Genomic DNA, 12,461 nt, shown 5'->3' with positions numbered 1-12,461 from the left:
TTTCTAATTCAAATAAATCTCATAAACATTTTTCATTTATTCTAACCCAATGCTCAACACCCACCACCGAATCCTCCACCCACCTCCTAGCTTCCAACACCGGAATCTAAAAATCCAACAAAGACGATAACTCTTATGGTTTTATCCATGGTTTTGTCAATATATATTTTGTTTACGAGGCATTTGAAAATTATTTAGCGTAAAAATTTTATTATTTTTTTATGTTTCAAGTTGAAGTGTTATTTCATATTAAATGGTACAAAATACTTATTGTTATTTCAAAATCTTAAATTTTAACAAAATTATTATTAAATAATTAAAATAATAATAATTTTTTGTTGTACGTTTAAAAAAGTACCCTTAAAAAAATGAGATTGGAAATATGTAGAATTTTTCATGGTCGACATATGAAGCGGTGCGAGTCATCTCGTGTCTTCGTATTGTGAGTGCCACTGACAGAGTCCTGAGTGGGTCCCCCAGCTAGCCAGTCAGGTCTCACGGACGGCACCACCCCTCTTCCGTCCTTGTTTCCTCATGGTCCTCATACAATTATAGCGTAATCATTTTTACCTCATCAATGGCTGTAAAGGTGAGATACTTTCCTCTATCCCCTTACCTTTTCCCCACTTAGATACGATTTTTTTAACACTTTTATTTTTTATTTTTACTGTTTCTCTCTTCTCTCTTAAATAATAAAAGTTAAAAGCAGATTTCCCTGAAATGACACCCCTCTCTATTGGTCTCTCTTAATGTAGCATTTTTAAATTCCTTTATTATATATATATATATATATATATAGTATTTAAGATATTGCGTATATGAATAGATGAAATGATAGAGACAGTGGTCCAGCTGAGTCTATGGCTGACCGACTTTGCGAGAAACCGTGTAGGATAAGGAGAGAGAGAGAGAGAAGAATTGAAAATTCTCTCTAGCTTTCATTTGCTCTCTGGGATATTTTCCTTTCAAGTTTCAAGTAAGAGTTGTAATCAAGGTTCTTTGTTTTCAGTGAAAAGAGAGGATTTCAGATTAATTTCTTTGTTTTTTTCTTGGTTTTGGGAGAAACCTCATTAATGATGTCTGAAGGTGGGCTTTGTGTTCCTTCCACAGTGAGAGGGTTTGTTCAAGAACCGAACACAAACCCTAACCCTAATCGTAATTCAAATCCTGTCAAGAAAAAGAGAAGTTTACCAGGAACACCAGGCAAGAATATCTTCATCTCTCTCTCTCTTTCTCTTGTTGTAAATATTTGTGTTAAGTTTTTACACATTTTAAGTTAGCGGGGTTTTCGATGAAGCAGATCCGGATGCAGAAGTCATAGCCATGTCACCAAAATCTCTAATGGCGACAAATCGGTTCATATGTGAAATTTGCAACAAGGGTTTTCAGAGGGACCAGAACCTGCAGCTTCACCGGCGCGGTCACAATCTTCCATGGAAGCTTCGGCAAAGGACAAACAAGGAAGTTCGGAAAAAGGTGTACGTTTGCCCGGAGAAGACGTGCGTCCACCACGATCCGTCGAGGGCGCTGGGCGACCTCACCGGAATAAAAAAACACTTCAGCAGAAAGCACGGCGAGAAGAGGTGGAAGTGTGAGAAGTGTTCCAAGAAATATGCGGTGCAGTCAGATTGGAAGGCCCATAGCAAGATTTGTGGGACTAGGGAGTACAAATGTGACTGTGGCACTCTCTTTTCAAGGTTTTTCTTTTTCTTTTTTATTTATTTTTTTTATTTTTTATTTTTGTTGCTTTAAATTCTTCTACTTGATTAGCTTGTTAAACCATTTAATGCTCTCTTCAAATATTTATTCGAGAATCCTTTTCGGTTTAAATATCTAGCTGTTATATTGGAGGGTTATTTTAGTCCTGAAGTTAAAATGAGATTTGTGGGTGTAATACAGGAAGGATAGCTTCATAACGCACAGAGCTTTTTGTGATGCTTTGGCTGAAGAAAATGCAAGGTTTAGTTCATCAGTTTCAGCTGCAAATCCAATCTTCAAAAACGATTTGATTAATGGGAATATTTCCAATCCAACGCTACCAGGAATGATCCCCCAATTTTCCTCATCATTTCAACCAGAATTTGCAGCCAATACGCAGTTCAACCCAGTTGGGATTGCCAATAATTCTAATGCTTACTTGTCGAGCTTGCCTGAATTGTCTCCCACGGCATCCATGAATATTTTTGGATCGAGCTCTCACTCTCAGGCGCAGTGGTTAAACAAGTACCCAGAAGCAGCATCCTTTGGAGCTCCCAATCTCTCTATGTCTTCATTGCCAAGGGGAGGAGGATTAAAGGAGGAAGAAGAGAGCGAAGGAAATTTGTATTCTAATAACCAGAATATTCACCAGCAAGGCGCAGCAGCTCACATGTCAGCCACAGCACTTTTGCAGAAAGCAGCCCAAATGGGATCAACAAGGAGCAACCCAATATTCAACGCCTCCTCTTTCAGATTGATGAGCTCATCAAACAGTACTAGAAGTCATGATGAAGTTGAGAAATTTTTCAGGCAACAGAATCAAACTGAGAACTTGAATGGGTTGATGAGTTCAAACTCGAGCTCATTTTTGGCCAACACCAAGGATTTGGAACACATGCTTGTGCAAGACAAAGCAGTAATTTCATCAGGATCAGGAAGGCTCCACGCCAGTCAAAATGAAACTAGAGATTTTCTTGGTGTTGGAGAAGATGCAAGCAGGCCTTTCTTTCAGCAAGAGCTAGCCAAGTTTGCTTCAATGGGTGCAGCCATGGATTTGCGCCAATACGGCCGCCATCAAAGATGAGCACCACATAAGGTAACAGCCTGTCTCAAATTGCAATAAAGAGCTTAAAATTACTTTTAATACAACTCGTTTGGTAAAACACTTGAATCGCACTCAGAGGCGGATATAAAGGAGCAGGCAAAGGCCCCGCCCCTGTAAAAATTTTTGAAAATTTTTTTTAAGGGTAATTTTTTTAGTTTTCTTGACCATAACCCTTACTCGGTTATTCCTCCTTCTTCTGCACCTTCAAAAATTTTAAAAAAATTATTATTTTAATTCTGCCTCTTCTAATACAAATTCTATCCGCCACTGATGGCACTTATTTAACTTTTTTTTTTTTTTGGCAACAGAAATCCAAACGGTGCTCTTGTTGTAACATGGATTATGAAACTAGCTAGCTAGTTTTTGATAGCAGATAAAGAGAGAGTATATTAGATAGTTGATGCTGAGTTGAACTCCATGGAAGCAATTGTGAGTCAACTCGTGAGAGAGAGAGAGGTCTTGTGAGTAGTAGTCTAGGGAAAGAGGGGGCCACTGCATGCTGGAAGAGACTGAACAAAAGGAGGAAGTTGCGCATCAGAAATGGCGAGCGTCGGGTCCCTCCATGCATGTAGTAGTAATCTCTTTTTTTATCTTTTCCCCCGATCTTGATAATAAATAAAAATAAAAAATAAAAAAAGATTTGTGCAACACTTACATGCCCGTGACCTTTTTTCTGTATGTCACTGCCTGGCTGCCTGCCATATTGCCATTCCCACTGTGACGGCTGTGAGCCTGTGAACATCTCTTTCCACTGTGGATTTAAAATTTAAATAAAAGTTTCACCAATATCCACGTACGTTGAGATTTTTAATCATTTGCTCTCACGTACGTCCACTTTTTTACTCAAAAATAATTAACAATCATGATAAACAAGACTAATGTGATCTCTAAACATAGGATGTTGGCCTCCCAACTAATAATGTTTCGTCGGCTATTGAGAAAAAAAAAAGGATTATTATTATTTTTTGCTATGAGGTATCTTCTTTCCTTCAAAGAGTAATAAAGCATTAGCACAGTTTTGTGATGTGACTAACCAAATCAGCATTTTCTTTTTCGCCAACTTGGTGTGGCTAAGTATTGAGCTTGAATGATTGCCTTATTGTCCATTTCAGAGCAAAATTACAAGTAATTACATCAAAAAATGCATGCATGCGTAACTATACATGCATAAAAGGGCTATATATATATATATATACTGTTAGAAGATAAACTATGATTTTCTCATATATATATATATATATATATATATATATATATGAGAAAATTATAGTTTTTCTTCTAAGAATTAACATCATTTTTCAATTTGAACACTAAAATTTTAATTTTTGCAATCTACCCCTATAAAGTTTCAACTGTTTTTCAATTCGATCAATATTATTTCAAAATTTTCATATTGCCCCTAATTTTTTTTTTAAAATTTTTTATAAAAAATAAAAAGATAAAAATTAAGGACAATATGAAAAGTTTTGGATACAATTGGTTAAATTGCAAAAGATTGAACCTTTGGGGGGGCTGGATTGCAAAAATTAAAACTTTAGTGTTCAAATATATATATGCTTTGGATGGTCAGATCAGCGACGAGTTACTTGCAAGAGAAAGGAATGTAACCTAGCGTTTTTTTTTTTTTTTTTTTTTGTCTTGCAAGTAATTTGTTGTTAGTATTGTAGCGGTTCAAAAATTGGCACGAACCAATTTTATTATTAGGTAATTAAAGAAATCTCTAGTGATTCATTTTGACAACTATTGCATCAAAGAGATAATTAGAAATATAAACTTTATCAAAAGAAAAAAAAAAAAATTACCACGTGCATAAAATAAGATAATAAATAAAACCAAAAGAAGTTTGATCTCTTATAATAAATTGAAGATATATATAAAGTGTCCGCTCTTAACATTTCGCAGGTGTTATGAGTAGTCCTTATCTTAGGGTAGCAGAATCTAACAAGAAAAGTTGTTGTATAGTAAATAAGTGATCGTAACTTAAAAAGCACCTACTTTTTCGGGTCATGTAGAAAGAAAAAAGCAAAATAATGTTTTTACTTTTTTTTTTTCCTAATTAAAATAATTGTTTACTTTGGATCGTTATCTTTCTATGATTCATAAACATAGGAGTAAGAACTAGTGAGGGAATAACCTCTCAAAAAGGTAGGGAATTATATATATAAATATCCCCCAATAATGAAATAACTCTAAAAATAATGGATTAGGAAGATCTACAATTTTAAATAAATAGTATATTATCAAATTACGCAATTTTAGTCATTTTTAAGTATAAAAATGCTTAAAAATGGTACATATTAAAAATGTGGTATGTTACAATTGCGAATTGAGTATATTTTTATCAGATTCTTGTTCTCTATGTTGTAAAAAAGCTTTGAGCAAAAAACTTGTCTTTTAATTTTATAAAGAAGGAGGGTCTCTATAAAAGTGGAGAGGAAGCAATTTGGGAGGAAGATTATTTTTTGTACCTCGATAACATGCCACATTTTTAATATGTAGCATTTTTCAAGTGTTTTAATGCCTAGAAATACCTAAATTAAGTAATTTGAGAATTTACAATTTTAAAGAAATTGTAAGAGATCTTAATCCTCTATATTGAGGAAATAACCTCATTTTTATCGGTTTTCGATGGGAGGGAGTACTATTCATGTGTTATTTTTATATAGGCATTTTAAGAAATTTGATTAAAATCTAATTATATTCCACTTAGAAAATTTGGTTATTCTTTCGGAGAAGTGTTAGGGAGCCAAATAAATGAATCAAAAAAAAATTTCAAATTGATGTAACAGACCATGAGTGGCAGACAAGGGAGAGAATTGCATTTTTTTAAAAAAAATTTAAAATCCCTTGTCACGTCAGTTTAAAAATTTTTTTGGGTTCATTTGTTTAACTTCCTAACACTTCTCTTCTTTTGTTATAACCAAACAAATAAATAAAAATAGTCATTCCAACGCATCTTATATTCCTAGTAATACTTATTTTTATTTTCAGGTAATTATTTTTCCAGTTTACCAAACATACCCTATGTGCTCTTAATTATATAATTTATATTTTACTTTTTCTCAATATATTAATTAGTTGAGAAGATTGAAGAGACAACAAACAAGCTGAATTGACTGCGTGCAAAGATTAAAGAAGATGGCTCAAGTAATACTAAATAAATTCAACCAAAATAATTTCTATGATAAGATGAAAGAGGAAGTATCTTTACGGAGGCATGCATGTAAACTCCCATCATCCATCAACTCTGTTCCCGCGATGAACAAATAAAATTCTTTAACATATTATTGGAATACATAACTTGCTAACTAATTAGTTCGGATAGAAAAAATGACCTAAAAAATATTTAAAAAAAAGCAAGAAAATTACCAAAAAAAAGTAACAACAAATCATAACTTGCTAACTAACTAGTTGGGCTAAATGAGTTAGGAATGATTATTGTGGTGATACAAAAGTTAAAAGTAAATGTAGTGGCCATAAAGTGACACATCACCTTCAAAATCACCATCCTTTTGGTAGATAGCCTTTATGGTAATTACCCAGGCATTATTGTAAAGGAATGATTAGACAGAATATTCAAGAAAGTATTTTTGGTTTGAGAAGATGAAAATTTTAACAAAAGCAAAGAATATTTTTGGCTATAGGATATGTTTAGAAGGACAGTATTTTGTTAAAGTTTTCCACTGCGGAGCTCAAGAACAATATGGAATAATTAGAAACTGATTTTAAATCATTTGGCTTAACTTGCCTGATTCCATTAGAGCATGTTCACATTTGACTATTTTGTTGAGTAATGTAGCCAAAAACACACCTGATCATCCATTTAATTAGCTAAAATGGTCAAAAAATTGTTGAGCAGCTACAGTGCTCAGCAACACAGTAGCCCAACAATCCATAACTTATATTCATAAAAAAATTTGTTCTATCATCTTTCCTCCAATAAAAAAAAATTATTTTATCATCTTTGCTGTAATGATATTACTTGCTATTGAATGACACTTGAGCCTTACCGTTAATGAATGATTCATTTTAGAACATTTGTTGTTAATAACTTGCTATTGAACTTTATTTTAGAACAATATAATCATTAGTCAGAAAGTTGGTGTTAGGTGCTTCATTTTTTTCAACCTCCTTGTTCCATATTCTGTTGACGGATGGTGGTGTGCTAGAAACGTTTGATGAAGTCGTGCAGGTTGAAAATTCATCCAAGTGGAAGTTAGCTATGAAGGATGACATGGACTCATTATTGAATAACCAAACCTGGGAGCTAACAGAGTTGCTAGCATATAAGAAGGCTTCACACAACAAATGGGTGTATCGAATCAAATGTGATGTAACGCCACGAAAATTAATTAGCTGGTAATTAATTTTATTGTTCGTCTCTCTGCCTTATCCTGTGAGGTACAAAACTCAGGGATCTCTACTTCTCAAAAAGTGGATACTAATACAACATTAATCATTATAATCAGAGTATCTTTCAAGAATCATCACAGTAGCTGAAATCATACTATACATATCATCGTTACAAAGGATCCATGTTATACCTTAACATATAAGCATGTATCAAAACTCTTAAGTCTACAGCATCACCCAAAAGTACTAGTTACCATGAGCACCCACCTAATCCCAATAAGTCATCAAGTATCACTTGGATTAAGTCCTCAACAGTAACCGAATGCTTTGTGGTATCCATCTTCTATTAAACTATCTATAACAGCACAAATATACATATATGGGGAAAAGAGGAAAAGAATACAAGGATAAGTCCAAGGACTTAGTGAGTATAAATACAAATGATGTACCCGTCATTAAATGGTGAACTCAGTTGTTTATAACTCACATGCAACATTACGAGGTGACAGTTTATCATGGATACAATATAGATATAGTATAAACTGTCATATGAGAATCATGTCATAGTTCAAACCGTATAGTCTACCCGAGATATTTCCTATTCCCAGCAGGGTTGGCGCTGTTCCAAAGGACCTATAATACAATACTGGTGCCTCAGATATTGTATGCTACCGTCCATCATTAGCAGCCCAACCAAGTCCAATCTTAGGTGGCCTACCCTATTAACGATGCCCGTCCTGTAGTGACCAACCAATAAAAAGTGATTGCGCCGATCACGAATAACCATTGGATCCAAGGCCCATAGAAACATATACACATTTGATTATACAGTTAACTTGTATAGTAAGCCCAGATCGAAATCCCGCACGTACCGGTGTATCATGTCATATGATGCGATTGATTCTATTTGTCTTTTACATGCATACTTTTACAACTCGCATCATTTGATTATCTTGTTAATTAACATATGTTTTGACAAAATAGAAATCACAGTAGTCCAAAATGTATTTCATGAGAGTTTTATAAATATGTGTGTTTGATATATAAAATAGTCGTGCAATGTCGACAAAGTAACAACAAGTATTTATGTGCGTTTGTACTCACTTGTGCTGTAAGGCTCTTCCATAAAATCCTCTTGAGGCTCCACAACCTCGATTATTGAGAAAAGACCTATCATTAGTTCTAAAATCAAGTTAAAGCATGCCTTAGACCTAAATATGTCCAAAACAGACTTTCTGCTTGGCCATCAAACATTTAGTCAAAGAGGAGCGAATGTTCGGTGCTGGGTAGAAAACTCATTTCGAACAAAAAAGCCACTAAACTACCTCTAAGTAAGTCTTAAGGCCTTATCATGATCTCTAACAAAATCCTAACCCAAAATAACATTTCCATGTAGAGGAAACTACATCTAATATCATTAAAATGTTAATCCAATTGCAAGTTTAAACCAAGATTAAGCCCAATAACATAACACAGCGGTCCAAATGTTTGGGCATTACTCAGTGGTTTGATGTGCTTCCTGTCGAACATTCAGTGTATTTTCTGTCAAACGTTTGGGTGGTCTTTCTGTCAAACTTTCGGTGCTTGCCAGCGAACATTTGCAGTTAACTTTTTTAGTGGCTTGACTGAATGCGTAATGTTTAGTAAAACAACCATAACTTTTACTACGGGTCTCGAATTTGCGGGTGCAACCCCATTCAGGAAAACGCTTTCCGAGAAGAACGTGGTATCCATTCCAATATTTTTGAATGTCTTTTTAAGATTCGAAAATCTAATATTTTCCTTTTAATACAGTGTTTCCAATGCTTTCTTGTCCTTTATGAATAATTCCTTAACTTTCACACTGTAATTGACCACATGCTAATTATCTAATCATTCAATTTGGTTACCATGTATTTACAAAAAGTTCTAAGAATAAGGATGAGCTAATTTTTCAGTACTACATGCATTGAACATTCGGTACCTCTATTGAACGTTCAGTGCAACAATAAAATCACCTAAAAAGTCCAAAGTCTTATAGTTTACCAAACTAGAACCAATCTTAGCATCCTTAAATCATAATTAGAGTGTGCTTAACCCTAATTTATTTTTTGGGGTATTAGCAAACGCTACTAGGCAAGATTGGTAGTCAAGGGATTCCAACATAAGTACTGAAGATGAAGATGACAACATGAACATATGTACTACACGAACATATTCTCTCCACTTGTGAAGATGACAACAATACAAATTGTACTAGGTATTGTGGCGGCAGAGAATTTACATCTTGAACCATTAGATGTGAAGATAGCTTTCCTTCATCGTGAGTTGGAGGAGGACATTTACATGTGTCAATCAGAAGGATTCACAGTGTAAGGAAATGATAGTTTAGTGTGCAAACTGAGAAGAAGCTTGTATGACCTGAAACAAGCTCTGAGACAATGATACAAGAAGTTTGACAGCTTCATGAATAGTACTAGGTTTACGAGGTATTAAGGCAAGAAAAAAGAAAAAAAAAGGTTTACGAGGTGCGATATAGATCATTACTATTAGGGGAAAATGCAGTTTACCCCCCTGAAATTTTAGGAGTTTTTCAATTTTAACCCCAAAGTTCAAAAATTGGCAATCTACCCCACTGAAGTTTCAAAAATTGGCAATTTAAACCCTCCGTTTAATTTTTCCGTCTAAATGGACGAAAATCTATGAAATTACATCATTACCCTCAAGCTTTTTAAAAAAAAATTTGTGTCCAATTTAACGGAAATTTTTAATGAAAGGTTTAAATTGCCAATTTTTGAAACTTCAGGGGGGTAGATTGCCAATTTTTGAACTTTGGGGTTAAAATTGAAAAAATCTTGAAACTTTAGGGGGATAAACTGTATTTTTCCCTTACTATTATGTCAAGAGTTTTAAGAACTCTTATATCATTCTACTGCTGTACATAGATGATATGCTCGTTGTAGGAGCAAGTATGGATGTAACGCCTCATGAAAATCAATTAACTAGTAATTGACTCCATGGTTCACCTCCCAGCCTTATCACTCAAGGAACAAGACTAAGGGATCGTAACCTCTCTTCATACGAGAGAATACAATAGGAGACTTTCAACCACAGGAGTAAGAAAGTAATAACTAAATATCTCAATCATAATAACCATTGTAAAGATAAAGCATCATAGCATAAATAGATCTCCCAAATGTACTGGTTAAAGACAAATCATCAAATATTACAAACCACAAGTAATTGTTTGGAAACATGATAACAAGATCAACGCCTAAGTTTTAGTAATACTAGCATGATCACAATTTCTATCATCTCTGCCCGTGGGGTTCCTCCATTGTCCCACATGGACTTGAGCCAAACCCGATTCATATCCTAAAAAATGACATGGATCAGATCTTGGGCCACCACCATTATGCTGTCTGTAGGTATCATTCTCTATGCTAGCTAAACTGCACAATTATATATAATAGAAGAAAAAAAAATAAAGGGATAAGTCTAAAGACTTAGTGAGTAAAAATGCGCATAGTACTAATTTCATTTAGTGATGAACTCTGTTTGATAAAGTATTCAACATTTTAAGTATGATAGCTATCCATGAATGCAGTATAAATATAGTACATGCTATAATCATGTGAATCAATGATAGTTCAACTATATGGTCTACCTGAGATATTACCTATTCTCAGTAGGGTTGGTACTATCCAAGGGACCTGTAATACAATGCCGGTGCCCCGACTATTGTACGCTACCATCCATAACACTAGCAGCCCGACCGAGTCCGACCTCAGGTGGCTTACGCTACTAATGATGTATGTTTTGTAGTGACCCGCCCGTTAAGGCTACGCCAGTCACTAAATAACCATTGGATCCAAGGCCCACATATCACATCTATACTCACATTTCACCATAGAGATAACATGCATAGTAAGCCATTGGTCGTTATCCCGCACGTATCGGTGTACCATGTCATATGATGCAATTAGTATTGTCTGTATTTTACATGCATGCTATTACAAGTCTCATCGTCTCGTTATCTTATTAAGTAACATATTTTCACAAATGCTAGAGTTCATAATGCAACAAAATGCATTCCATGATAGTTGTAAAATGCATGTTTGGTACACAAAATAGTCGTGCAATGCGAAAAAACTAATGGCTAATATCATGTGAGTTCATACGCACATGGATAGTATAAATCCTCCGAAAATTCCTCCAATGGGTTCGGGTTCTCCAAATCTGTGAAAACCTAACAGTAGTCCTAAGTCCAAACTAAAACAAACCTAGAACATAAAAACAGGGGCTATAGAAGTTTGGGTCAAAATGGCGTTCCCTTGAAATGCTTCTGGGTGAGTGCTAAGACCCTAGGTCTAGCGTTTAGCCAAAGAGTTCAGGTAGAACTTCATTTTGTTCAACGTTCCCCTAAGCATTCCTAAACAGGTTCTAAGGCTACAAAAGGTCCTCTAACACTACCTAACCCGAAACATCATCTTCATGTAACAAGAATAAGTCTAACGGAAGAGAAATGCTTATAACCAGATTAAGACCTATACTTCTAGATCTCTAACAACTAAACTATTGTAAGGAATAAGGCTAGCATAACATCTAAAGGAAAACACTTAGAGAAAGATCATTACCTTCCCACAGCGAGAATCCTTAAGTGGTTCCTCCTTCCTCTCCAAGATCACCAAGGAAATCACTCAAGCCTCACAACAACACTCAAGTAGGGTTTCTCTAGCACCCATAGTTCAGAATGGGTTGGTATAGGCGTGGGAGGGAAAGTATTTTTAGGGTAGAAAAGCTAAAAGTACTGCAGGAGCACAGGCCTGCAGTACAGCTAGCGCTCGGTACTATAGTGCTAAGCGTTTGCGTACTGTTTATCCAACAGTTTTAGGGTTGTACTTGTATGCTCGGGCAATCTCTAGTGGTCAACCAAAAGTGAACATATGCTTGGACTAGTTACCCCACGAGTGCTTGTGTACTATTTGTAGGCGAGTGCTCGCGTGATCCCCACACTAGCGTTCAGCCAGAGAGGTTTGAAATTCCAAAAATGACAATCTAGCTGATCCTGGTGACCTTCTAACCAAGCTATCTTAGCCTAGTTAATTATTTGGGTTACTACAATGGAAGACATTAGCAAGTTGAAGAACCAGTTGTCAAACAAATCCTTGGAATGGGAATCATCCGAGATAGGGCCAATGGTGCACTGAAGATTTCACAAGCAAAATATCTGAAAAAGGTTCACAGTGGATTTAGCATGGAACATGGAGGGTGAAAGAAGCCAAATATTTTTAAGAAAATATGACCATTAGGAAAATATGAATTA

At 35.1% G+C, this 12,461-nt stretch overlaps 1 protein-coding gene across 2 annotated transcripts; it reads left to right on the top strand.

The window, feature by feature from the left end:
* The first annotated feature begins 843 nt into the window (after nt 1–843).
* LOC132163616 (zinc finger protein JACKDAW-like) lies at nt 844–3,451 on the top strand. Of its 2 annotated transcripts, XM_059573968.1 has the most exons (5): nt 844–976; nt 1,111–1,203; nt 1,301–1,697; nt 1,900–2,794; nt 3,112–3,451. In XM_059573968.1, coding segments are annotated over exons 1-4 (1,374 nt in total). In that variant the 5' UTR covers nt 844–975; the 3' UTR covers nt 2,783–2,794; nt 3,112–3,451. The 2 variants fall into 2 exon arrangements, with proteins under 2 accessions (XP_059429951.1, XP_059429950.1); XM_059573967.1 differs by having other exon boundaries at nt 844–1,203.
* The last annotated feature ends 9,010 nt before the right edge of the window (nt 3,452–12,461 follow it).

This window comes from Corylus avellana, chromosome ca10 (genome assembly GCF_901000735.1).
Source record: "Corylus avellana chromosome ca10, CavTom2PMs-1.0".
Classification (NCBI taxonomy): domain Eukaryota; kingdom Viridiplantae; phylum Streptophyta; class Magnoliopsida; order Fagales; family Betulaceae; genus Corylus; species Corylus avellana.
This window is presented reverse-complemented; position numbering and strand designations above follow the sequence as displayed.